The sequence below is a fragment of the Puma concolor genome, chromosome E2 (assembly GCF_028749965.1).
Source record: "Puma concolor isolate L17-30 chromosome E2, mPumCon1.1.hap2, whole genome shotgun sequence".
In the NCBI taxonomy this organism is placed as follows: domain Eukaryota; kingdom Metazoa; phylum Chordata; class Mammalia; order Carnivora; family Felidae; genus Puma; species Puma concolor.
Window position 1 is genome coordinate 52,100,085 of NC_141681.1, and position 25,456 is coordinate 52,125,540.

A 25,456-nucleotide genomic window follows, 5' to 3' on the forward strand; every position below is an offset into this window, starting at 1 on the left:
CTAAAATATATAGTCTAATATATATTAGGCTATTCTAGATTAAAAGAGAGTAATGAGGCATAACAACCCAATGCAATGCATGAATATTCTTGGATAGAAAAATACTTTATAGGGGTGCCTGGGTGGCTCAGTCAGTTAAGCGTCCAACTTCAGCTCAGGTCATGATCTCTCGATTCATGGGTTCGAGCTCCGCATCGGGCCCTGGGCTGACAGCTCAGAGCCTGGAGCCTGCTTCGGATTCTGTGTCTCCCTCTCTCTGCCCCTCCCCTGCTGGCGCGCTCTCTCTCTCTCTCTCTCTTTCAAAAACAAACCTTAAAAAAATTGCTTTTTAAGAAAAATACTTTATAGATATAAAAGATATTTGGGGACAATGTGAATATGAACTTTTTATTAACTTAAAGTATGGAATTGGTGTTAGCTTTGGTAGGTGTGATAATAGTAACATAACAATATAGGACACTCCCTTAGTCTTGGGAGACGCATGCTGAAGAATGTAGGGGTGTCATGAGGTTTATACTTATTCTCAAGTGGATCAGCAAAAATAAAGAAGCAACCCAACAAACACACAAATAAAACCAACCAGTGTGTGTGTGTGTGTGTGTGTGTGTGTGAAGAGGTAAAGCAGATGTTAACAATTGGTGAATGTAAGTGCAGTGTGTAGAGAGTTCACTGTGTTACTTTGAAACATTTTCAAAATAAAAAGGAGAAAAAAATGCCCCAGTGCTCTTTCCTCCTCTTTTCTGCTTTATTTTTCTTCATAGCACTTTTCACTCTCTGCTTATTTTATTCATTTTCTGGTTTTTGGTGCCCCCAAGAAAGAATGTAAGATCCACAAGGGTAGAGATTTTTGTCTGGATTGTTGACTACTGGGTTCTTGGGGCCTCGGGGAATGCCTGGTACGCATACAGCAAAAAGTGTGTGGATGGATGGATGGATGGATGGAAGAAGGAACAATAATGTGTCCACAGGACCAAGCAGGAATGGAACTGGATGGAGGAGGCCAGGTGTATCTCACCTGGTGGTGGTGGTGGTGGTGGTGGTGGTGTGTGTGTGTGTGTGTGTGTAGGCAGGGAGGGAGAAAACTCAGCCTGATATGAGTTTTCTAGATTAATTGGAAATTCTGATTTGTAGAATGGGAAGCACCCCAGTTTTTATATATTGGTGATCTCGGGTTCAAAATCCTGGCTCTACCACTAATGCTGGGCAAGGGACACACCCTCTTTGAGACTCCGTTTTCTCGTCTGTAAAATGGGGCTATTCATTCCTCCTCCACAGAATTTTTGTGAGGCCTGAGATCACTCATGGGATGATGAGCTTGAGTAAGGAACTACTGCCCCTTAGTTATGTTTCTGCTTGGCTCTTATGGGCATATCATCATCCGTTTCTTCAAACCAGCAGCATTTTCTGAGCACCTGTATGTGCTAAGTTAGGTGCCATGTGAAGCATCCAGTTAATATGTGCTCATAGTAGCTACTCAGGAAATGGTTGTTACCCCCATAGGCAGACCTGGATTTACATCTCACATCTGTGGTACAGTCACTTTAAAAATGGTCTAACAGTTCTTCAAAAAGTTAAACATATCATCTGACCCAATTCCATTCATATGTATATACCCCAAAGAACGGAAAACTATGCCCACAGATGTTCCTAGCAGCATTATTCATGATAGCTGAAAAGTAGAAACAACCCAAAGGACTATCAACTGATAGACAAACAAAATGTGGTCTCTCCATCGAGTGAAGTATTATTTGGCCATAAAAAACAGGAAAGTTTTGGTCTATGTTACAATACGGATTAATCTTTTTTTTAATTTTTAAAAAATATTTATTTATTTTTGAGACAGAGAGAGACAGAGCATGAACAGGGGAGGGTCAGAGAGAGAGGGAGACACAGAATCGGAAGCAGGCTCCAGGCTCCGAGCTGTCAGCACAGAGCCCCACACGGGGCTCGAACTCACAGACCGTGAGATCATGACCTGAGCTGAAGTCGGACGCTTAACCAACTGAGCCACCCAGGTGCCCCTACAATACAGATTAATCTTGAAAACATGAGGCTACGGGAAAGAAGCCAGACACCAAAGGCCACATATTATATCATTCAATTTATATAAAACATCCAGAATAGGCAAATCCATAGACACCAAAAGTAGGTTAGTGGTTGGAAGGGACAGGGAGTGGGGCTAGGGAATGGCTGTGACTGCCAAGGGGTATGAGTCTTCTTTTTGGAGTGGTGAAGACGTTTTGGAATTACATTAGGTGATCGACGCACAGCTTTGTGAGTATACTGAACAACCAATAAATTGTATACGTTAAGATGGTGAACTTTACAGCATGCGAATTATATCTCAACACAGCCGTTATTAAAAAAATATATATCATCAGAAAAATGTCAGACAAGTCAAGCAGATAGAACAGAATGCACAAAACCAGACCTAAGAGTAAAGAGGTATTTAGTATGATACAGCACTTCAGAGGGCAAAAGGATGATGTAATTGTTCACCAAAACATGGCAAGAGCAAATGCCTTCACCTCTCTGTGCCTCAGTTTCCTTATCTCCAGCACCGACACAACCACAGCTACTCCGTATGACTATTGGCAATATTCAGTGATGGGAATGCCTGCCACATGGGAAGCCCTCAGAAAATGGTAGCTGTCTTCATGATAGGGTCAGGTGGTAGAACCATAGCATCTTAGAGAGATCGCAAGGTGCAGTTTCATAGACTCCTGGAGTGCCAGGATGTTAGAACAGTAGAGTTTTAGAATAATGTATGCCTAGAATCTTGAAATCACAGAGCCATAGAACTGTAGGAGTTTTAGGGCCAGAAAGACCTGAGAGACCATCTGTCTCCATGATTTGCAAGTCTGTGGAAATTTTCAAATAGTAATAATGATAATAATACTGATGATGATGATGATGATGATGATGATGATGATAATAATAGCAGAAGCTAACAGTGCTTCCATAGGCCAGACACTTCTGTAAACACTTCTGTATAGTAATTTACTTAATTTCTATAACCATCCTACAAGAATAGGTTAGGTACTATTATCACATTTTATGGATTGGAAAACAGAGGCAAGAGAGGTTAAATAACTTGCTCAAGGTCACACAGATAGTAAGTAATAGAGCCAGGATCTGATCCCAGTCCAGAATCTGTGTTCAGCGTCCCAAGTCTTCACCCCAGAAATTCTGATTCAGTGGCTCTGGGCTGGGACCCAGGAATCTGCATTCTATGCTACCTAGAGGATAAGATATCAGCCAGGGCTAAGAACCACTGGTGTAGTCCAGAGGTGGCAAACTGATGGTCCTCGGGCCATAGGCAGCCCACAGCCACATAGTTGTTTTGTTTTGTTTTTAAGTAGGCTCCATGCCCAGTGTGGAGCCCAGTGTGGGGCTTGAACTCAACAACCCTGAGATCGAGAATTGAGCTGAGATCAAGAGTCAAGATGCTTAACCGACTGAGCCACCCAGGTGCCCCATACATTGTGTTTTTAAGACTGAGCCAACCTTTAAAAATCAGTCGATTTCAAATATTTCTGGCTTCTTTTGAAAAATGTGGAAGATGTGGCCACACTTTGTCTACATTCCCAAAAGGCAAGAATTAAGTGGAGCTGAGTAGCAGCTGCCCCGTTTAGGGCATTATATCTCTCTGATGAGGCCAGAGTCCTCAATTCTTTATGTTCCCTTGCTGAATCTTGGAGGCATTTCAATTTATAATCCCTGATTTGGCCCAGCTTCCACACTGTAAAGAAAGGAAACTGAGGCTTACAGAAGGGAAAGGGACCCAGAGTAACACAGCAAGTCCAATGTAGAAAGAGAGTAGACCCATCTCCCGACCTAAAAATCCCATAATAACAGCAGCTAACATTTTTTGAGAACTTTCTATGTATTAGGCATACATGCTATGTGCTTTTTTAAAAACCAGGGAACACTAATCACTGCCCTTCAGTAGGTACCCTAGTGAATCTCATTTTGCAGATGAGAAAATTTGAGGCATGGAGAAATCAAGTCACTTGTTCAAGGTCGCACAGGTAAGAAGTACATTATCAGAGTAAGATTCAACTCAACATCTGACTCCAGAGCCTGAGCCTTCAGTCTCAACTCTTTCATTCTTTGAAGCCCCCCAGTAAAAAGTAAGGGGAGGAAAAATCCTGGTTCTATAACCTTTCGATTCCACTACCTCTGAATTCCTGTGGATTAGGGGGTGGGGTGGACGGATCAGGCGCAGATGGTGCTGACCCCATTTCTCTGCAACATGTGCAAACTCTTCGTGAACTTGGAGCCCTTTGAGGCCGCCACCAAGGCAGAGGGAAGAGGCAATATCCTTGCGACCCTGTAAACTGTGTGTAAACTGTGGCCTGCCCGTGGGAAGGGAATCGGGAGAGACCGGGCAGAGACGCTTCAGCACCAAGGACAGCAGCCGCGCTCCAAACCCCCAAGCCCGAAGTCTTTTTTGGGAACGATCCGCTAGGCAGCATTCTTCCAGGGTTTTCCGCCCACCGTTTTCCCAGGAGCTTGGGGGAACTCAGGTCCGTGGTTTCTCCCATCTCAGGGCAACAAGAATTCCCAAGAATTCCAGATTCCTTTACCGAGGGTCTGTCTCTTGTCTTTGCTTCTAGGCAGACGTTAAGGAACCCTCACAAGTGGCCTGTCTTCCTGCCAGGGACTCTCTCCCCTTTGCCTCGTCTGCGCAAGTATATGGGAGCGGGGAAAGGGAGAGAAAAGCAGGAGTGCGCGCAGTTCCCTTCCCCTCCGCCTCCTACCCATTCGGGGCCACGCTTCCAGGGCCCCTGCCGCAAGCCCACCTGCCCGGTGAGCGCCGTGGTCATGGCAACCAGAGAGGCTGGGGCTGGGAGAGTGATTGGTCCCCTCGCTGCCACGCCCCTACGCCACCGCTTCCCAGTAACTGAGGCAACCAAGAGGAACGGCCCTCCTCCTTTCATCCCTCCTAGAGAGCGCTGTGTAGGAGAGGGACGTGCCTTCTCTCTCGCTAGCGAAATACCATTTCTCCAAAATGGTGGCTACTCTCATACAAGAATTCATGGAGAGAGGGAGTATGAAGTCATTTCTAAACTCTTCTGGATGAGGATGGGCTGTCACTGAAGCCACTTCCGGTGCGAACAGGAAGTGGGAGGCAGGTTGCTCTGGGAGACAATGGGATGAGGTGGAAGGAAAGAGAGGGTCTAGAGAATCCCAGGAAGGAGGGATAAGTTGGGGGGGGGGCTGTCTGGGCCAAATTCTCCCAAACTTTCACTCTCTCTCTGAATCAAGCCCACTCCAAGAGATTTGGAGTCCCTAGGCTGATTCCCTAATAATAGGACTAACTAACTACTACCATGCATTTGATTGACAAACCTCTTATCAGCGTTACCCCATTAAACTTCCACAGTAACCCAGTGGTATGGGAGAAGTGTCTTCTCCGAACCTCACCGGTTTTACAGAAACCCAGCCTTTGCCCCTGCTGACCTGCTTGGCTCTGTCGGGGTTCATCGTGGTTTGGGGTTGAAGGATGTTGACCACCTCAGGCTTGGTCATTGCTTGTGGGATTTCTCGGACCTTCTCAGCAATAAAGCTGTGCACAGCATTCAAGGCCTCTGCTGTGCCCTGTACCAGGCATACTCGCTCTGTGGTTCCTGTTGAGCAAGGGAGAGAGAGGGCACACTCATCAGACAGGAATAGGAAAATTCCTGGGAGACAGGTCCCACTTAATGGAAAGAGAAAACCTAGGTCCAGAAAGTGAACCTGACTGGGCCCAGATCACATGGCAAGTAAGCCTGGGGAAGCTGGCATCCAGGGTTCTCAGGCCATGATGGGTAGCTGGAAAAGTGAGTGGAATGCCTGTTTCGTAATCTGTACTTCGTGTCCCTCCCCCAAAACAACCCCAGGGGGATGGAAGGATGATGCTTAAGTGCTTTGCGATGCCCACAGCAGCCCTGGGCAGGGGAGACAGGGCTCAGCTGCCTCTTCCCAGTCCTTGCCGGCTCCCGGTTGCTCTGGCAACCATTCACTCCCTCCCTCCAACCACCCCCCCCCCCCAGAAGCGGAGAGAGCTCAGGCCTGCAACGGTTGCCACAGTAACTGGAACCCCCTTATCGGTCTGGCTGGCCGGGTCCTCAGCCCACCCCCAGGGGGACGAGGGACGAAGCCCCGTTGCCGTGGCAACCCCTGAAAGCCTGCAGCGAAGGCCTCTGGGCTTTTGGAGAGGATGGGGAAGGGCTGGGGGATGGGGGAGGCAGAAGAGAGGCCTGAGTGCCTGCTTGGACCCACCAGATGGAGGGCTGAAGGGTGGGGGAGGGCAAGGGTGTGGACAGGGGAGAGAGGAGGCAACTTGTGGAAGGGCAGGAACTCAGGGATGGAGAAAGGAGGATGGGGTGGATGCCTTTGCTGGAGATCGCCTAGATATTGGCTGTGGTTCTAATCTAGGCATGCTTATTGAGTGTGCGTGTGCGTGTGCGTGTGCGTGTGCGTGTGCGTGTGTGTATCAGAGGTGGGGAGGCAGCTAGGAGAAGAGAAGCCAACTCTGGGTGGTGTTGGGATATATGTGTGTGGGACAGAGACTCTGGGTGATACTCTAACCAGTGTGAATATATCTGTTAGGCTGTTTGAGTGAGTGGTGTGTGTGTGTGTGTGTGTGTGTGTGTGTGTGTGTGCGCGCACGCATACATGCATGTGTATACTTGGGCAGGACTGGCTAAATTATCTTTATCTGTGTATGTGTGTAAGAGAAAGAGTGGGAGAGACAGCGTGACATAGTGAATCCAGTAAAGATATGTGCACTGTTATGCAGGGGAAAGACTTGGATGTCACTGTGAAGTTCAAGGGTATGTATACTATTGGTGAGAACCGGGCTGGTAGAACATGAGAGTTTGAGACACAGAAACAAAGAATCTCATGAAGCAGCATTGAGGCTGTGTGATGAGTGTGTATCACTTTGAGACTGGATGTCAGTGGGAGTGTTGGCAAGAAAGAGACAACCTCTAGGTGTTCAAAGGCTAGGGACAGCTCATGATCTCAAGGCCCGTGGGTTCGAGCCCCGCACCGGGCTCTGTGCTGACAGCTCAGAGCCTGGAGCCTGCTTCGGATTCTGTCTCCCTCTCTCTCTGCCCCTCCCCACTTGTGCTGTCTTTCTCTCTCTCTTTCAAAAATAAATAAAACATTTTTTTAAAAAGGCTATTTGTATGACTTGTGTGTGGTGTGTGTGTGTGTGCATGAGCTTTCGTACGGGAGACAGACAGACGGGACTATGACTGGTGTGTACGTGAATGTGTATACGAGAGCGAGAAAGAGGGAGAGTGCCAGGCAGACTCAAGTGTCAGTATGTGAGACTGGAGAGGACTGATCTGTCTGAGTATGTGTTTTGGTGTAGACATTACAACTGGGCAAAGGTGACTCTACAATGACTGGTCCGTGTGACAATTGTAGGAGTGCCCGGGGGAGCCAGGCATGTTTCGTGTGTGGAACCGGTATCTGTCTCTTCCGGGGTGGGACTCTGCCGGCAGGACCATTAGCTCGCTGGGTTTGTAGGTCTTGAGTGTGTGCCGGGCTTCGTGTGCCCGGGCGTCTGGGACATCGGGGGGTGAGTGTCTGGCGTCCTGTGGGCGTTCTAGTGCAGCACGATGGTGTCTCCACTCTGACCCCTCCCTTGCCATGTCTCAGCCTGGCATCTGGCAGTCTCTCCATGCATCTGGGTATCACTGTCTTGGGTCACTTGTGTACTTGACATCCCCCATATCCTTTGGGCCGCCGTTACTCACTCTTATTCCCCCCAACCCCAGAACAATGGATTGGTCTGAGCCAAGGGTGAGTCAGCGTGCAGGCTGCCTCCGTCTGGGTATAAATAGGAAAGGGTGTGGGTCAGGGTGGGAACTGGGGGGAGGGGGGCGGGGTGGCCCTAGGGACAGCCTGGCTAACGTGGCTCCTCTCTCCATTTCTGCGTGGCTCCCTTCCAGCTCAGGAGTCTGTGACTTCCCGCTCTTTGTCGTTCTTAACTGGGGTCCGCAAGGGCTTTGTGGGGGAAGGGGTTCGGTTAACCCCTGAAAGAGCGTCCAGTAATGACAGCTGGTGCTTACAAAATACCAAGTATTAGGCACCGATCTGAGCACTCGGTATATATTCGGTATATGTTAAAGGATGAGGTAGGCAGCACGATGATTCTTGATTTACTGCTAAGGACACTGAGGCACAGAGAAGGTTTGGGATTTGTCCAAGTTCACTCAGCCAGTAGTGGAAGTTCAGGGTCTTGAATGCAGGCGTCTGGCTTCAGAGCCTGGGCTTTTAACCACTGAGACACCCTGTGCTAAATATGGAGTGTGTGGAGTGTGTGTGTGTTTGTGTGTGTGTGTGTGTGTGTGTGTGTGTGTGTGTTGGGGGAAAGGCATAAAATGGTTACATTTTTGCTTTTGTATTTTTCATAGTAAAAAAGAATGTGTATGGATTTACTAAGCACTTAAGATTTTGCACTTTAAGGCAACTATTTTATAAATCAATAATTTTTTTTTAAAGTGTGTGTGTCTGTGCTTTTTTTTCTGGGGACAGAGTTTTGGGCAAATGCTCAAAATCAGAAGGAGTTTAGAATCACTCTAGGGTGTCTGAGTGGATGTACAGAAGTCTGTGTGGCTTTGGGCGGGCACCTGCTTTCTGGGTCTCAGTTTCTCCACATATGATCTGAAGGATGGAGTCTGGGGCTTGGACTTTCCTGTACCAAGGAGGGGACACCCTTTGTGTTCTGCCCCTCCCCTGGGGTTAAAGGTCAGGTGGGTTTTTGTTTCACGTAGTAAACACAAGTGCAGTCTGTGTGTGTGTGTGTGTGTGTGTGTGTGTGTGTGTGTCCATCTGTCTGTGTGATCGTATGTGAACCCATAAGGCCTAGAGGGCCCTTTGGATGTTACCATTGTCATTTGTCATCTGTTCTGGATGCTTCAGTCACAATGAACCAACTACCCCTCCGGTCTTTGAACATGCCAGTTCATCTTCCTGGAGTGCTCTTCCCTGCTTTTATCTAGCTCACTCTTACTTATTGTCCTGGGCCCCTCCTCCAGGAAGCCCTCCCTGACCTTTCTAGGCTGGGTCAGGTGCCCTGGCTGGGCTGCCGCCACCCTCTGGCCTTCCCCGTCTTAGCCCTGACCATGGCTGGGTCATTGAAGGTGTTCCGCCTGTCTTCCCCCCTACGCTGTGAGATCTGTGAGGGAAAGGGCGGGACATCTCAGTCACTGCTGTGTCCTCATCGCTGTCGATGCTGTAGGTGTCCAGCAGATGTGGGGTGAATAAATTAATGAAAGGGGGTTAGCCAGGAGCAGAGGGAAATAAGCTGATGGTCTCAAGCAGTAGCATTCTCACTTCTCGTGTTCCTGTGGTTCGTGGGAAGTCCTAGGGGCAGGACTAGGATTAGAGGGCTGTGTCCTGTACCTCTGAGTCAAGAGCCGGCACGTGCCAGGCGATCTAGAAGTTCCATGTCAGGAATGGTGTGTGTGTGTGTGTGTGTGTGTGTGTGTGTGTGTGCGCGCGCGCTGGCCGCATGTCCCAGGGCTGGGGGGAGTTGCTGGCTCACGCTGCCTGTGTGAATGGTATTTGGCCCAAGAGAGCCAACGACTGTCCCATCCTCTGGGGATCTCAGCTGCCTGGCCTGTGGGCTGTGTCACTGAGATGGGAGGAGATGATGTGTCTCATGTCACACAATGTGATCCAGGAGTAAGGAACCAAGTGTCCTCGGATAAATGCCCCAAGTACAGGTTCTTATCCGTATCTTGTGGGCCTAGGGGGGTGCGGGGGAAACTGGGCCAGGGTGGAAGAGGAAAGCGGCGGGTGTGTGTGTGTGCGTGTGTGTGTGTGTGCCTGGTTCCCTGGACTGTTCTCTAAACCTCTTGCCAAAGCTGCTTAGTGAGATGGGAGGCAGGGCGGGTGGAGGAGGGAGGAGGGAGAGACAGAGACAGAGAGAGAGAGAGAGAGAGAGAGAGAGAGAGAGAATATGAATGTGCCCTGACCCTGGGCTACAGCTCTGGTGTTTGACCTAAAAAATCCAAGGGGATTAAGGATGAACTAGAGCCAGCTCTGGACCAAAGATGCAATTCTGGGGGCCTTCCCTGGATTCCTGGATGTCGAAGCTCAGGCATTGGTCTTGGGAGGGAGAGATGCGGGGGGTGACAGACGCAGGAGGATTAGAGGGAGTGGAGGGGCCTTGAAAATGTTATGGTTGTGGGAGAGAGAGAGCTGGAAGACAGGCAGAAAAGACGCTGGGTTTGGAGAAAGGAAAGGAAAACCATGAAGGGGGCTGAGACTGAGAAGGAAACCTAAAAGGAGAGACGGGTGAGCAGAGGCAGGGAGAAACGAGGGGCAATCCGGCAGAGTGACCCTGTTGAGGGGTGCTACCGAAGAAATACTGGTTGAGTGCACGACTGGCCGGAGAGAGTTAAGGAGCAAGAGAAAGAAAAACGTGAGACCACGAGAGGTGGAGGGAAAGGAAAAGTTGGGGAGAGGGGTGGGAAGGCAGGAAGAGGGGGAAAGAGGAGGGAGGGAGAGAAGAGGAAAAGCAGAGACGGACCGACCGATGGGAACGAGAGGTGGGGGGGTCCCAACAGAATCAGGGAGATAGAAGCAAAAAGAAGAACCAGAGGAGGCGGACAGAGGGCGGATGGGGATGGAGACTCAGGGAACAAGAGACTGGGAAAGTCAGAAACAGAATGAGCAGGACATAGGAAGAATGACACAGAGAAAACCAGCGTGGCCCGGACTGGGCGAGATGGGGTAACAGAGAAATCCACAGGGGGAGAGTGGGGGCAAAGAAGCGGCGGGGGTGTGCAACACGGATGGCTGCCCCCCCACGCCCCAAGGGCCACCCTGACACCTGCCTCCCTGCCCACCCCCCTCCAGCAACTCCAACTGACCCAAAGGGGCAGGTGTGTGGGAAGGGGCACATCTGCGAGCACACCATGCAAATGAGCTCATGAATATGCAGCAGGCCCATTGTCTTGCCCTGCCCCCACCCCCATCTGCTCAGGCCTGGCCCCTGGGGCTGAGAGCAGCTCTGTCCCCTTAGGAGGGGGAGGCCCCCCATCACTCTTACTGCCCCAAGGGCAGCTCTTGCCGCTTATCCAGGACCCAGGTGGGAGGACAGGAGGCCTAGGGCAGAGTCCTGGGCCAGGGCTCACCCGGATAGAAGTCTTTGGACTTAGAGAGCTTGATGGTAGCTCCTGTCTCCTTCTGCAGCTGTACGATGGTCTGCCCGCCCTTGCCAATGATGGAGCCTGCTGCGTAGCTGGGGATCAGCACCTTCAGGAAGTATTCGCCTTCCTCTGCAGGGGCACACGGAGGGGGGGGGGAGTGAGGGAGTCAGGGGAAGGGGTCTTCATCTCCGGTATGGTTGTGGGCCCAGGAAACCACAGGCATCCCAGGAACACACAGGGGCCATGATCATGAGAATAGCAGTGGGGAAAATAACACAAATAATGATGTTCGCTCATTCACTCACTCACTCACTCACTCACTCATTCATTCATCCCACAAATAGTTCCCGAGCACCTGTTACCGCCCGCTTGGCACTGTTTTAGCGAAACAGCCCTGAGGGAAGCAGACAAACTCCCTGATTTCGCAAGCAAATGAGGCAAATAAGACCGAAAGAGTTTGGGCGATTCAGCCAAGAGCTCACACAGCTACATTCTTCTAGAAGGGTGGGGGGGGGGGGGGGGGGAGACAGACAGTATGTTTTATGTTGGATGGTGGTAAGCACCAAGGAAACAAAAAGGGGCATGAAAAGGAGATAGGGGTTGTAGGGAGAGCTGCAGCGTCAGATCCAGTAGCCGGGAAAGCCCTCCCCAAGAACGTGGCATTCTCTGTTTAACAGACCCTTCTACAGAACCCAGGACATGCTAAACTCTGTTCCAACTACTGTACGCATACCAGTTCTTTGAATTTCCACACTGGTGCCATGAAAGACGTACTTTTTGAAAGCCCATTTTACAGACGAGGAAACAAAGGTAAAATGATGGCCCCAGATCACATAGTTAGTAGGTGGCAGTGCTGAGATTTGAACCCAACCTGGCGACCGCTGTGATACGCTGCCTCCAGGCTGTGGAGGTGGGAAGGGAACCATGTGGCTCTCTGGGGGAGCAAGTGCAAAGGCCCTGGGGTGGGATCGTGCCTGAGTTGTCCGAGGGAAAGTGAGGCAGCCGGTGTCGGTGGGGCTGAGGAAGAGACGGGGAGAGCGGAGGGAGAGGAGGGCCGGGAGGGGTGGTGGTAGTGGTGGGCTGTAGAACTTTGTGGACCACGGTGAGGTCTTTGGTTTTTACTCCCAGTGAGATGGGAAGCATGGGAAGGCTCTGAGCAGAGGAGGGATGGGGTCTGACTTAAGTTTCAAGAAGATCCCTCTGATGCTCATGAGGCAGGAGTAATGGCGATCTGACTGGTGGAACCACTGAGGGGTGTGGGGAGGAGGGCTGGACTCCAGAGATGTTCTCAACACTCAATAGGGACCCGGCACTGTGCTTCGCAAGCCTGACCTCAACCATTCCCTACAACTCCCAATGAGATGGGCGTAATGAGCTCCATTTTTACGTAGGAGGAAACTGAGGCACAGAGACAGTGAAGGCACCAGCCCGAGGTCAGCTGCTCAAGGGCACCAAGACAGCCACTGGCTTGAGGGTCCAACGCAACCCTGCTTCCTTCTTGGCCCTCACTTGCTTAGCACCTTCCGATCCTGCTAGCTAAAACCAACACACTCAAGGACAGTCTCCAAGACCTACAGGTGGTGCCAGCGGCCACTGTGGGACTGTGGCCATTCTTTTTTATGGACCAATCATCTCGGTCATGTGTAAAGCACTTTGTGAATGCATTCAAGGCACATGCCTAACCTCTCCTACCTTCTAACCAAACTGTTGCCCCTAAGTTCTCATAGGGTGGGAATTCTGGAGACTTCTCAGTATAAGATCCTCTGTGATTTGGCCCTGCATTTCTTTCCAGCATCACGTCCTCATCATCCACTATGTGCATCAGACCATCAGACATAACTTTGCTCCTCAAACGTTCCCTCCGCCCCCCACCCACCTCAGGGCCTTTGCACATTCGCTTTGCTTGGAACTCCCCTTCCACAGCGAATTCCTCTTGTCCTTCAGGCCCTCACTCAAATATTGCTTCTTCTTGGAAGCTTTCCTGGAACCCAGAGGAGGAGTGGATCCCTCCTCCCTGTCTTATGCCTTCAGAGCAATGTATCACAGAAGGTCCATTGTGGGTCACGTCACTGGAGCTCACCCTCGTGTCCCAGGGACTCATGTGGTGCCTGGCACATAGTAGGCATGCAATAAACCCGGGGGAAAGGAAGGGAGGGGCCAGGCCATTCTGCTTCCAAAGCTTAAGGTCTTAAACCGTCCTCCAGTGGTTTTTTAATTTTTTTCTTTTAACCAAAGGAAACCTATTTTCAATGTCTCACATGAAACTCCAACACACAGAGCAGAAAAGAGAAACTGTTCTGGTAAACGTGGGGGCAGGGTGGGGGGCTGGGAGCCCTGCCCATCTCTGCTTGACCCCTTAAGACGGAAGGTTCTGAACTCCCCGATGCGTTAAGATGGTGGTATAGGGGCTGGATGTGGCTCTGCAGGCATGGCGAGAGGGTCCAGAATGAAGGGGTTGCCGTGAGCCCAAGGCAATCCTCTTAAACTTGCCTCATCAGACCATTAAACCTATTAGGTAATTAGTCCCCCAGAGTGCCTTCCCATCGATCATCCTGACCGCCCCCCCTCCTGAATTCGCTTTCTTCACTGGGCTCACAGAGGTGGCCCCTTGCCTGACGCCGCCCCTAAACCTGCCACAGAGATGGGGGGCCAGCTCTCCACCTCCGGGAGGCTCAGAAAGATGGGGAGGGCGTTCTCGCAAGGGTTCCATCCTCTTTTTCCTTCTTTGACTTCATTGCCACTCTTCTCTCCAGCCAGGGGCCTCGTCCTGAACGTCCCTCTTGTTTTTTTTTTTTTTTTAAACGTTCATTTATTATTGAGAGACAGACAGAGACAGAGCACGAGCAGGGGAGGGGCAGAGAGAGAGGAGGGGACACAGAAGCCGAAGCAGGCTCCAGGCTCTGAGCCGTCAGCACAGAGCTCGACGCGGGGCTCGAACTCACAAACCGCGAGATCACGACCTGAGCCCGAAGTCGGACGCTTACCCGACTGAGCCACCCAGGCGCCCCCCCCCCCCCGCAAACTCCCCTCTTAAAGATGGAAGGTATTCATCTGTTCTGAAGAAAACTGATTACCCCCCACACACACCCCGTTTTCTGTTCCCTCTGTCTCACACTTCCCCAGGAATCTCCCTTTGAAGCCGCAGAAACAGCCCTAGACAGAGTGTGAATTTTGCCACTGACAGGCCGCGTGGCCTTGGGCAAGCTGCCTCGCCTCTCCGGGCCTCAGTTTTCTCACTGATAGGATGGGGACATGAGAGCACTACCTCATAGGGCTACGGCAACTCGTTAAATGATAAATCATACAGCACTTGGGATGGTCTCGGGCACGTAGAGCCCGTGAGAAACGTTAGCTGTCATTACCTCCATCCCGATCGCTAGCGATGCTGATGTCAGGAACACAAGTAGAGTTCTCACAGCGTCTGGCCCAAACGGGGAGATGAGCCCCTAAGGTCTGAGGTTTTTGTTGGGCAACCGGAGGAAGGGGAGACCCCACTTCCTTCATCACGTGCCCCGTAGGGGCTGCCCCAGGCCCTTCTCTGTTTCTTGGAGGAGGAAGGAGCTCTCATTGATGGAAGCCAGCCGCCCCCCCCCCCCCCCCGCGGCCCTTCTCCCACCCAGCATCTCTGACTCCCTCCCTCGACTGCCTTCTCTCCTTCTCCTCCCCTCCCTTCCTCCAACAAATCCTTCCTGGGCACCCACTCTGAGCCAGGCCTCGTTTTAGGTGCTGGTGACACAGCACGGAACAAGACCCACGGTCCATTTCCCTCAAGTCCGCTCCCTTTGAACATTTAAACACATCTATTTCAAGAGGACATTTGAACATCACTGCTCATAATCAGGGTTTGAAGGCGGGTTACGTCCCACCCACCCCCACGAAGCATATCATAGGCACACACAAGGGTAAAAGGAAAAAAAAAAAGTTGGTCCGTGGACCGCCTGAAACCATCTTATGGGTGCTCTGGGCGGGGGTGGGGGGTGGGGTGCCCGTATCAGACCGACCTCAGGCCCGTCTCCTGTGGAGAGTGACCATTGGGACCTCCCTCCTGCAGAACTCAGGGCAGGAGTCCCCAGTGTGGCCAACAGACCGCTCTGCTCCTCTTCGGAATCTTCTGCACATCCCTCTCATTCGGGGGCACCCCTCCCTCCCATGTGATCCCCGCCCCCCCCCACCCCAGGAAAGAGCCAGGCCGCGATCTCCCGGCCTGCCTTGCAGCCAGGAGAGACACGGACCCTCCGCTGAACCTAGAGCCCCCAGACTTCACACGCTCCCACCCAGTCCGAACAACCAAGGCTCTCCCTGTGGAAAAGTTCTTCCTTCTACCGAAGCAGAGTCTGAACCCCCAGACTCTGCACCCACCTACCTCCACCCCCCCTCTTGGCGCTTCCCTTGGGACTCAGGAAGCTCCCTTTAGCCACGATGGGGACCGAGGCAGTCGAGATGCCAACTTCCCCTCTCCCGATGGTTTCCTCCCACTACAAGGTCAAGCATTCGCCCCTTGGGAAGGGGCTGTCTTCCTCCTTCTAGTCTCCCCCTAACTTTGGTGCCCACCATCCTCAGACATGCTTCTGGAGTCTTCCAAAAGGCAAAGAATACCTCTCTCCCCTTCAATAATGTTTACCTGCCCAAGAGATTGGGGGTGCCGTGGCAAGGGTGGCCCTTTTTATTGTCAGAGAGTTGACCCTGAGAGGTGGCTTTACGTGGAGGGTGGGGGGTGTCGTTAAAAAATAATAAAATAAAGGGGGGGTCATTAATGACAAAGGCAGACCTGAAGGGGTGTATGTTGTAGAGGTGTTTTCAGACACAGCACATCTGGGGAGGGCCGGCTGTCGGGGTGTCGGCGCTCGGGGTACCTGCTCTGGGTGGGGAGGTTGGGGAGGGGACCTCCTTGGGGAGGGTCGGTGTGCCCCACGGAGCTCCGAGGTGGCTGGGGTGTGAGGTTGGTATTGTCGTGGGAGTGTGTGGGGGGGTGTTGTTGGTGAAAGGCAAGCCATGGCAGGGTGCGGGGGGGACAGTGGCGCCCCCCCAGGAGGGCTGGGACGTCAGGTGTATGAAGAAGTCTCTCTGTGGACGTCAGGGGTGCCCGTGCGTGGGAGAAATGCAGTCCAACCAGGGCGTGGCGCGTGCTTCCAAGGGACGAGAGGCCGAAGGGGCGATGCGGGCTCTGGGTGAGAGAAGGGTGGCTGGGTGCAATGTCGTGGAGGCTGCGGCGGCCCTACCCTAATAGCAATAGCAACGCCAGGCCTCCCATCTGCCAGGCCTTTTGCCGAGTGCTTCACGGAGACAATCTCATTGAACCCACTCCGACAGGGGCGCAGGGGCAGATCTCCGCGGCCCCCACTTTCCAGATGCAGAGACTGAGACCCGGAGGCGTGGAATAACTTGCTTGAGGGTCCCACACCAAGCACGTGGCAGTGAGGCGACGAACCCCCCCCCCCCCCGGGGGAAGGTCTCGCTCTTGACCCTTGGTGACATTGTCTTGATGTTACACAGTGAGGGATGCTGGGAGCAAGACACCGCTGCCTTAAGCTAGTCTGGGGTGAGCGCGCGCGCCCGCCTGTGGGGGAGAGTGGCTGTTTCTGTACGTATGGGGGTGACAGAGATGGGAATACAGTCAGCAGTCTGCTATTCTAGTGGCACTTTAAGGGTCCCATCTGGGGGCGCCTGGGTGGCTCAGTCGGTTAAGCGGCCGACGTCGGCTCAGGTCGTGATCTTGCGGTTAGCGGGTTCGAGCCCCACCTCGGGCTCTGTGCTGACAGCTCAGAGCCTGGAGCCTGCTTCGGAGTCTGTCTCTCTCTCTCTCTGCCCCTACCCCACTCCTGCTCCGTTTCTATCTCTCTCTCTCTCTCTCTCTCAAAAAATAAAATAAAATAAACATTAAAAAAAAGTAAATAAAGAGTCCCATCTGAACCGGGGGGGGGGGGGGGGAGTGGGAGGCAGGTGACACTCTTTGTTATAATCCCACCAGACTGCAGTCACTCGTGTCTCTGATGGGTTCCCCCTGGAGTTCCCATTCAACCTCTTCACCCAAGTCCTCCTGTGCTTGGACAGCCTGTCCCCCTCCCAGTGGCCTCTGTCAGTCACAGGGCACAGGCACCAATGGTAACAGCCGCTACCCCTCCTAGGAGCCCCCAAGAATGGGCCGGCTGGCGCTGCGGGCAGGAGCTCAATCTGCCCCCCCCCCCCACCCCGTCTGCCACGACTTGCTGTGACACCCCAGAAAACTCCCTCACCCCTCTGAGCCTCGGCTTCCTCGCCTGAAAACGGGGTTCACTCTCGTGTCTAGCCACAGAACGGAGCCCGTCTCCCGGGTTCAAACCCCAACTCTGCCTCTTGTTAGCTGACCGACCTCGGGCACATTACTTAACCTCTCTGTGCCTCGGTTTGTCATCTGTGAGAAGGGTAACATAACAGAATTATAAGGATTAATGATCGGGTCCGTGCCAAGCATTTTCCATAATACTTCCTGGCGCACTGCAGACCATAGATGTTAGCCATTATTATAATGCATTATTAATTATTACATCACAGAGTGTTGGGAGAATTACATGAAATGCTGCCTCTGAAGCAGCAAGCAATGATAATGGTCGTCGTTATTACTATTATCGGTGCGGTTATTGGGATCTCCCCACTTGCCAGATGGTGACCCTGAGGCTCAGAAGGGACGTGAGGGTGACCCGGCATCCCCCCCACCCCCCCCCCGCCGCCCCCCGTCGGGACAGTATTATTGCAAGAAGCCCTCAACGTTGAGATGGAAGTCCCGCATCCTTGCCCAACGCTGCCCCCTGAGCGTCAACGGAGGACCGTCCCTCTGCAGCTCCGGGCCTCAGTTTCCCCGCGGGTCCACGGGAGGGGAGGTGGCAGAGTCTGGAGGAGAGGGTCCCTAAGGGCTCCTCCCAGTCTCCCCGCTGCTGAGGGAGGCCGGGTGCACGGTGGTTAAGCACGCGGGCTTTGGAGCCAGGCAGCCCAGCGCTGGATAGATCCCAGCGCCACCAACTCCTGAGCTGTGTGACTTGGGGCAAGTGGCTTCGTTTCGCCGAGCCTGTTTTCCTCTTGTGAAAAAGCAGCTCCGGTGGTCTCCCCCAGAGGGCTGTAGTGGGAAATTAACCCATATCTCAGAGCCCGACTGGCAGTAGGTGCCGAGTACTTGGGCCTGACCGTCCTTGGCACAGCATCACCACCGTTAGGCAGCTTTGGAGGACCTCAGTCCCTTCCAAAGAAGGAAGGGACCCCTTTCCTCAAGCAGGGGCAGGGCTGGGCTGCCAGGTCGGGCTCTCCCCGGGACTGGGAATGGCCCGCGGCAGGAAGGAGGGAAGGAAGTTGGCTGGGACACATTCATGTGTGTGCTGGGGGGTGGGGGAGCAGGAAGAAGGACAGGAAATTCCCTCTCACCCCTCCCCCAACTTCCCTTTCCTTCGATTTCTGCCGGACACCCCCCCACACAGGCAGCCGGGGGTCCCCGATTCCTGTCCCACCGCGACAGGAGTGGGAGGGGGGCTGGAGTGGGAGGAAAGAGAGTGGAGGGGAGGAGGCGGGAGGCCCCCACCCCACCCACCGGGTGGAGGGGGGTGGGGAGTGCACTCTGCCCCAGGCCATCCCTCTCCCGTCCGGAGGAAAAGGCCAGAGGAAGCAGGTTTTGGCCAAGGTGACCGCGGGGAGGGGCTTGGCTGCTCTGGGGTCTCCCTCCATCCAGGGAGCTAATAGGCTGGCCTCTGGGGTCTCCGAGACTCCCCACCTCCTTCTTGAGTCCCTGGCCACAGAGTCGCACCCCTAGAGTTACCAGCTTGTCTTTTATTCTCTGGTACACCTACCTCCTCGGGTCACACACACAGTGAGGGGCCCTCCCGTCTGTCCTCCACGCACACACCTTCTGTGTTGTCAAACACTCAGGCATCACACACACACACACACACACACAATCCCTTGTCTCTCTCTCACACACAGATCACTCTCACATTCCTGGTGTTACACACTCAACCATTTCACACAAACACCCGCCCTTTGTGACAGCTACATACACACACACACACACGCGCACACACACACACACGCACACACGCGCACATACCCCTTCCCTTTCCATAGCCCTTGGGTGTCATCTATACACGTTCCCTGTTCCCTGTCACACAGGCACCCATCCTTCCCTCCCCTTGTTACACACCCTCGTGCAGTTCACCCACGGAGCCCCAACCTCTTCCGTCATACGCCCACCTTCCCTTGTCGCACACGCCCCCTCTGATGTCACCGTTGCACACCTCCATGTGTCACACCCAGCCCCAGCCTCTTTGGAGTCACGCCCACACCCTTTTCTTGTCACATACCCTCACCAGCTTCTCCTGGTCCCACCCCACCCCAGACACGCCTGTGTCACACACACGGAACTGCCTTCCTGGATCCACACGGCCTCTCGTGGCTCACACCCAAAGCTGGCCCATTCAGCTTCCCCCACACGCCCCCTTGCATGTCACACACACCCTCTCACTCATGTGTCACAAGGCCACAGCCCCCTCCAGGGTGACAGGCACACACTTTCCCTTGCCACACTTACCCCTCTGAGAGCCTCAGACACAGAGCCCAGCCCCTCATCTCACCCTGCCTCTTACACACAAACACACACACACCTGTCCCAGCCACACGTTCTCCCACCTGGGTTTACACACCCACCCATTCCCCCATTTCACTCAACACACCCACCCAGCTTGTCCCCACGCACGATCCCGCCCATGGCCCACTCATGCCTCCCTCTGGGACAACCCTTGCTCAGGACATCCCCAGGGAGGGAGGCTGGGAAGCTCCGGGTCCACAGGCCTCCTCTACTCCCTCCCCTCCCCCCTGCCAGGACACGCCAGCCCGGGAACACCCCTGCCCCGAAAGGGTCACATCACACACCCCTCAAGGACACAGAGACACCCGCCCGGAGAGACCCACGCCCCCCATCCTTTGCGCCCCCCAAGGACACTTACCACCCCCTCCCCCCCCCACCCCTTTTCATCGCAGACAAAGCTCTCAGCCCGGGGCAGCGGCGAGAGGGGGAGGGGGTCCGGCCCCCTCCCCAACGCCCCTCTCAGCTCCCGGGGCTAGGGAGGGGCGCCCTTCCCCTCCCCAGAGCCCTTGCACCTGCCACGGAGGGGGGAGGAGGATGGAGAAAGACGAGGCCCCCTGCCCGCTCCCCCACACCGAGCCGCAACCCTTTCTCACCTCCCGTGTTGCTGCGCTTGGTGCAGACCACCTCGGGGGGCGTTTCGAGGGGCCTCTTGCGGGAATCCGGGGCCTCGGGCTCCATGGGGGGGGCCTGGGGCGGCGGCTGCTGCTGCTGCGGCGGCTGCGGCGGCGGCGGCGGCGGCTGCTGTGGCGGCGGCGACGGCTGCTGGGGAGGCTGGGGTTGCGGCGGCGGCGGCGGCGGGGGCGGCGGCGGCTGCGGGGCCGCGGAGGCCGTGAAGAGGCCGTGCACCGCGCCGGCGGCCATCATCCTCATGGTCGGGGGGGGGGGGGCGGGGGACGGGGGTGGGGGAGGGGGAGGGAAGGGGATGTGGGAGGGGGAGGGGGCGGCGGCGGAGGGATGGGGGAGGGGGAACCCCGGAGAGGGAAGAAGGGAGGGAGCTGGTTCTGGGGGGCTGACAGAGCCTGGAGAGCGGGTGTGAGCCGGACGGGAGGGCAAGGGGGAGTCCCCGATAGGGCCCAGAGAGAACTGAGGGGTGGGGTCTCTCTCAAGATCACCGAGGCCAGGGACCGGCCGCGCCACTGGGGGGTCGGGACCCCCCTCTTTGCTCCCCCGGCCGGAGGGCCGAGCCCCCCAGACCCTACTCGGGGCGGGGGGGCCGGAGGAGCGGGACCGGAGGTAGGAGGCGGAGGCAGCCGCTAGTGGGGACCCGGGGGGCGGCGGGTGCGGGCGGCAGCGGCGGCAGGGCTGGCGGTGGCTGCTGGCCCGAGCATCTTCTTCCCGGAGGCTCCCACAGCGGCCTGGCCCCTCCCACCCGCTCAAAGCCACGCCCATGCCGGTCAGGGCCGCGCCCTTCGGCGCCCCCATTGGTCTGTCCTTGAAGCCTGGGCCACGCCCCCTGGGCATGACCACGCCCCTTTCCGCAGCTGGGAGAGGGACCAGGCTCCCCCAGGCTACAATGAGGACCCTGGGCTCATCCACACCTTCCCCACCAGTCACGGGTAATGTACGTTTATTGAGCACTTACTGTGTGCCAGGTCCGGTTCTAAGTAAGCGCTACACAAACCTTACGTTTGATCCCCAGAGCAACCGACTCAGTCAGGTACTCCAATTATCCCCATTTTACAGAGGAGGAAACTGACCAAGAGATTTGACATCACTTGGTCCAGATAAGAAATCTCGCTTCGCGTGTCACCCACCTCTGACACCTGGGACGTTCCCCTTCACATCTTTCATCCATCCCTTGAAGAATCAACATAGGATTCTGCAAGGGCTGCGGAGATCGAGTTCAATGAATACCTGTGTTAAGCATGTAGCGCTTGCTGCAATCAGTTGGTGCTCAGTTCAATCAGCAGCACTTACGAACCACCTACTAAGTGTCAGGCACTGTCCCAAACCCTGGGATACAACAGGGAACAAAACAGTCTTGGCCCTCGTAGAGAAAGCACCACTATTCACTTCCTTAAGAAAACCTGATTTTCAGACAACAAAGTGGAGACCCAGGAGCGTGGAATGTGACTCAGTCCAAGGACACACAGGTAGACAGACAGAGGGAAAACTGGGATTTGAGTGCAGGACAAGCTTAATTTCAGAATCCGAAGGCATTAGAAGTAGGGGACCCTTCCTTGGAGTGGATCATTGCTAATATTCAATGGTCTCTGATACAAACTCAGTTTTCTGAATTTTCTTCTCCCTGAATTCCTTGTCTCCAAGGATTCTTCCCAGGTCAGTCAGAGGCAAGATTGAGCTCAGAAGGGGTCTGGGTGGGGGGGGTAATTATGGCAGCCGGGGGGGGGCTCCCTCTGCTCCATCCACTCCTGCCCCTGCCTTGCCATGCTCTCAGGTCCCCAGGATGGGGAGGGTAGCAGATGGCCTGGGGAGGATGAAGTGGCCTCCCATCTGTCCCCTCCCCCCCGCATTGTCCCTGGAGCCAAGGGGGATTCGAGGGGGTTGTGGTCCACTGCAGTCTGGATCCTCCCCCCTGCATCTTCCGGGAGGGAGCTGAGGAGCTGGTTGCTATGGAGACAAGGAAGAGGCAAGAGAGATTCAGGGAGACACTGGGGTCAGGCCAAGATCCACACCTTAGACCCTTCGATGCACACATACTCACACCGCACAGGTACATATCCCAACATCCATGGAGTCTGGCGTGAAGTTCCACATCCCCAGGACACCCACAGTCACACAGGCGCTCTTGCAGACACACAGGTGTATACTCAATGGTTTCACACGGGGACACTCTGATGTATGAAGAAGACTCATGGGGATAGGTACACACACACACACACACACACACACACACACACACGCACCCATAATGCATAGTGGACATCCAGTCATGTGGACCATATATACATCACAGGGTTTCATGCAAAAATAGATAGACACACATCTGATATCCGAGTATGTCCCAGGTGCACAGATTCGAAGCCAAAATAACTCCACACTTGGCCACACACACCCTGAGAAGTTACAAGTACATGATCAAAGCCGTAAGACCTAAACAGCCTATGTTACATAAGGCATACATGTTAGCGACATGTGATACACAGACTGACAAACAGACCTAATCCCGTCTCCCATGCAAATTGGATAATCACACACATTTAGATACATGGCTCCCATCGTCTAACGCACAAAATGCATAGGACCTCACAGGTCACTCAGTGTGACAGGCACAGCACACACGGCATCTGGGGTGCTGGTCACCCCCCCCCAAGTCATGCCTGCAGCCCCAGCTCCACACACACCCCCCCCCCAAGGCCTCCCATTTGGACACACACGACAGCACGGTTGGTCACGCACTCACACTCACAAACACAAACCTCCTCCTAGATATTTTTAAACCCAGGCTAGTTCTGCTGCTATGGCAACCGCCCCAAACCCATTGCCATAGCAACCTAACGTCAGCTTTCCAAGCACCAAATCCTGGGGGATTGCGGGGCCCCGATCTGAGGCCAGAGGAGGGGGCCGCTACACCCCCTCCGCCATCATCCTTGCCACCCCAGTATCTCCACGCCAGGGCCTTCAGGGGAGCAGCCAGCTTAGGGTGGGTAGGGGCTGGCGCTAAGCATACAATCCTCTAGACTGAGCTGAGGCAAGGGCACCCCTCCCTGCGCTTTTTCCTTCCGCTCCGCCAGAACGTTATGGAGGGGCTCCTGGGGCAAAGGTCAGCCTGCCCCCGGACACACACAAGCCTGGGTTTGCATCTTGGTTCTGACATTTACACGCTGCGTGACTTGGGCGTGTCCTTACCTTCTCCGCGTCCCACCACGTTCCTTAATTTGGAAAATGCCGTTCCTGCTGTTGCTGTCGAAACCACTATCCCCAGGGCTGTTGTGACTCCGTGGCTAACAGCCCAGCCAGACCCGCCTCCGAATTCTTACTCTCCCATTTTCTCGCCGTATGAACTCAGGCAAGGGCCTCCCCTTCTCTGCAACAATGTTGGGGGGCAAATAGTAACCTAATTGCATAGGGCTGTTGGGAAGATGCCCGACAGAGGGGTGTGGCGGCCGATCTAAGAACTTTGCATGTGTTCCAATTTATTTAAGGCTTAAGCATGGCCTTATGGGTAGGCACTGTTATTATTCCAATTTTGCAGGAAAGGAAACTGAGGCTCAGAGAGGCTGCCTGAAATCACACGGTTTTGAGGCGCGACATTTGAACCCAGGCAGTCAAAGACGTGGCCTCAGCCCTTTCTGTCTACTGCTTCTAAAGAAGTTTGGAGAAGGGTGATGGGATGGCGGATTCCTGGAAAGGCTGACTGGCCTCAGTTTTCTAGCCTGCAAAGTGGGAGTTCAAACAGTACCGCCAGCTGAGGTTTTGGAAGATCCATGAGGCACCTTGAACCTGGGGCGTTGAGGGATGGGCGGGCGAACCTGAGCGCTCCATGTAGATGGAGAGCAGGTTGGGAGGGATTGGGCAAGCCAGGGAGCAGGTAGTCTGAGGAGGGAGGTTGGGCCTTCTTCCCAGCTCTCAGGCATGGGCTTTCTCCAGTCTGAGCCTCAGTCTCATCTTCTGTCAACTGGGAATCACAGCGGTGCTCAGGCTGCGGCCAGGAGTCCAAGAACGGAAGTAGGTGAAACCACTTGGCATGGGTCCCAGCCAGCGAAGAGAGAAGTCTGAGCTGATATTAATATTGTCCATCCAGTCTGTACATGGGATTTACGAGTCAGGACTGTGCGGTGCAGGATTTGGCAAACTGTTTTGACCCAGGGTGAGAAATACACTTAGGTCATCACCCGATGCATAGAACACAAAACAAAAGTTTCACAAACTCACACTTCCCCTATACCTTAGGGTATATTACGTCTACCCTATGGGCACAGACTCCGATCTGTTCTTTTCTATTGAAAAATGTCAGTTGATTTCACAGTCCACTAACCGGTCGTGACCAACAGTGTGAAAAACCCCAGCGTGGCGGTTACGAGGTGGAATCCTGGGATCGCTGGGGGATTTTCCCCAGGGGAGTGACATGGGCATCAAAGAGGCAACGGAGAAGGGGCCAACCCGGGGGCTGGCATGGAGCCAGAACAGACTCCAAGGAGGAGGGGCTCTTTGCCCGGACCCCAGCAGGGACGGGAGAGACGGAGAGATGGGATCGGAAGCCAACACACGAAGAGTCAACCCAATGTATCGAACGCATGGTAGTTGTGGCCATACCGGCATAACCATACGTACCCAATGTACAGTTAGCGTCAACCTTGAAGACGGATCCTTATTTATCCATTTGACAAAAATATTTATTGAGCATGTGCTGTGTGTTGGGCACCGTCCTGGGCACTGGAGATACAGCAGTGAACAAAATAGACACAAATCCCATGAGCTCACATTCTAGGGAGATAGACGATAAACGAGCCAAAGAAGTAAAACATACAGTATGTTAGATGATAAGTGCTGTGAGGAAAAATACATCAGGGAAGGGGGATGAGGGGTTGGGGTGCAAGGGGGGGGGTGAGAGTAGGGCTTTGGGCTTAAAAATAGTGGGCAGGGAAAGCCTCACTGAGGAGGTGGCACTTGAGCAGAGACCTGAAGGAAGAGGAGGTGAGGGAGTCAGTCATATGGGTCTCTGGGGGAAGAGAGGTCCAGGCAGAGGGAAGAGCAGGTGCAAAGGCCCTGAGGCAGGAGCGCACCTGGC

At 54.0% G+C, this 25,456-nt stretch overlaps 1 protein-coding gene across 3 annotated transcripts in view; it reads right to left on the reverse strand.

Moving 5' to 3' along the window:
- The window catches only part of NOVA2 (NOVA alternative splicing regulator 2), a 28,816-nt gene extending 5,186 nt beyond the window's left edge, over nt 1–23,630 (reverse strand). Inside the window, exons 1-3 of one of the 3 annotated variants that reach the window (XM_086690158.1) lie at nt 23,575–23,630; nt 11,145–11,288; nt 5,467–5,633 (exon numbers count right to left, since the gene is read on the reverse strand). In XM_086690158.1, coding sequence (XP_086546284.1) covers nt 5,467–5,535 — 69 coding nt within the window. In that variant the 5' untranslated portion in view covers nt 5,536–5,633; nt 11,145–11,288; nt 23,575–23,630. Of the gene's footprint in view, nt 1–5,466; nt 5,634–11,144; nt 11,289–20,357; nt 20,635–23,574 lie in introns of those variants that run through there. The other 2 variants (XM_086690156.1, XM_086690157.1) reach the window with 2 other exon arrangements.
- Between the last annotated feature and the right edge of the window lie 1,826 nt (nt 23,631–25,456).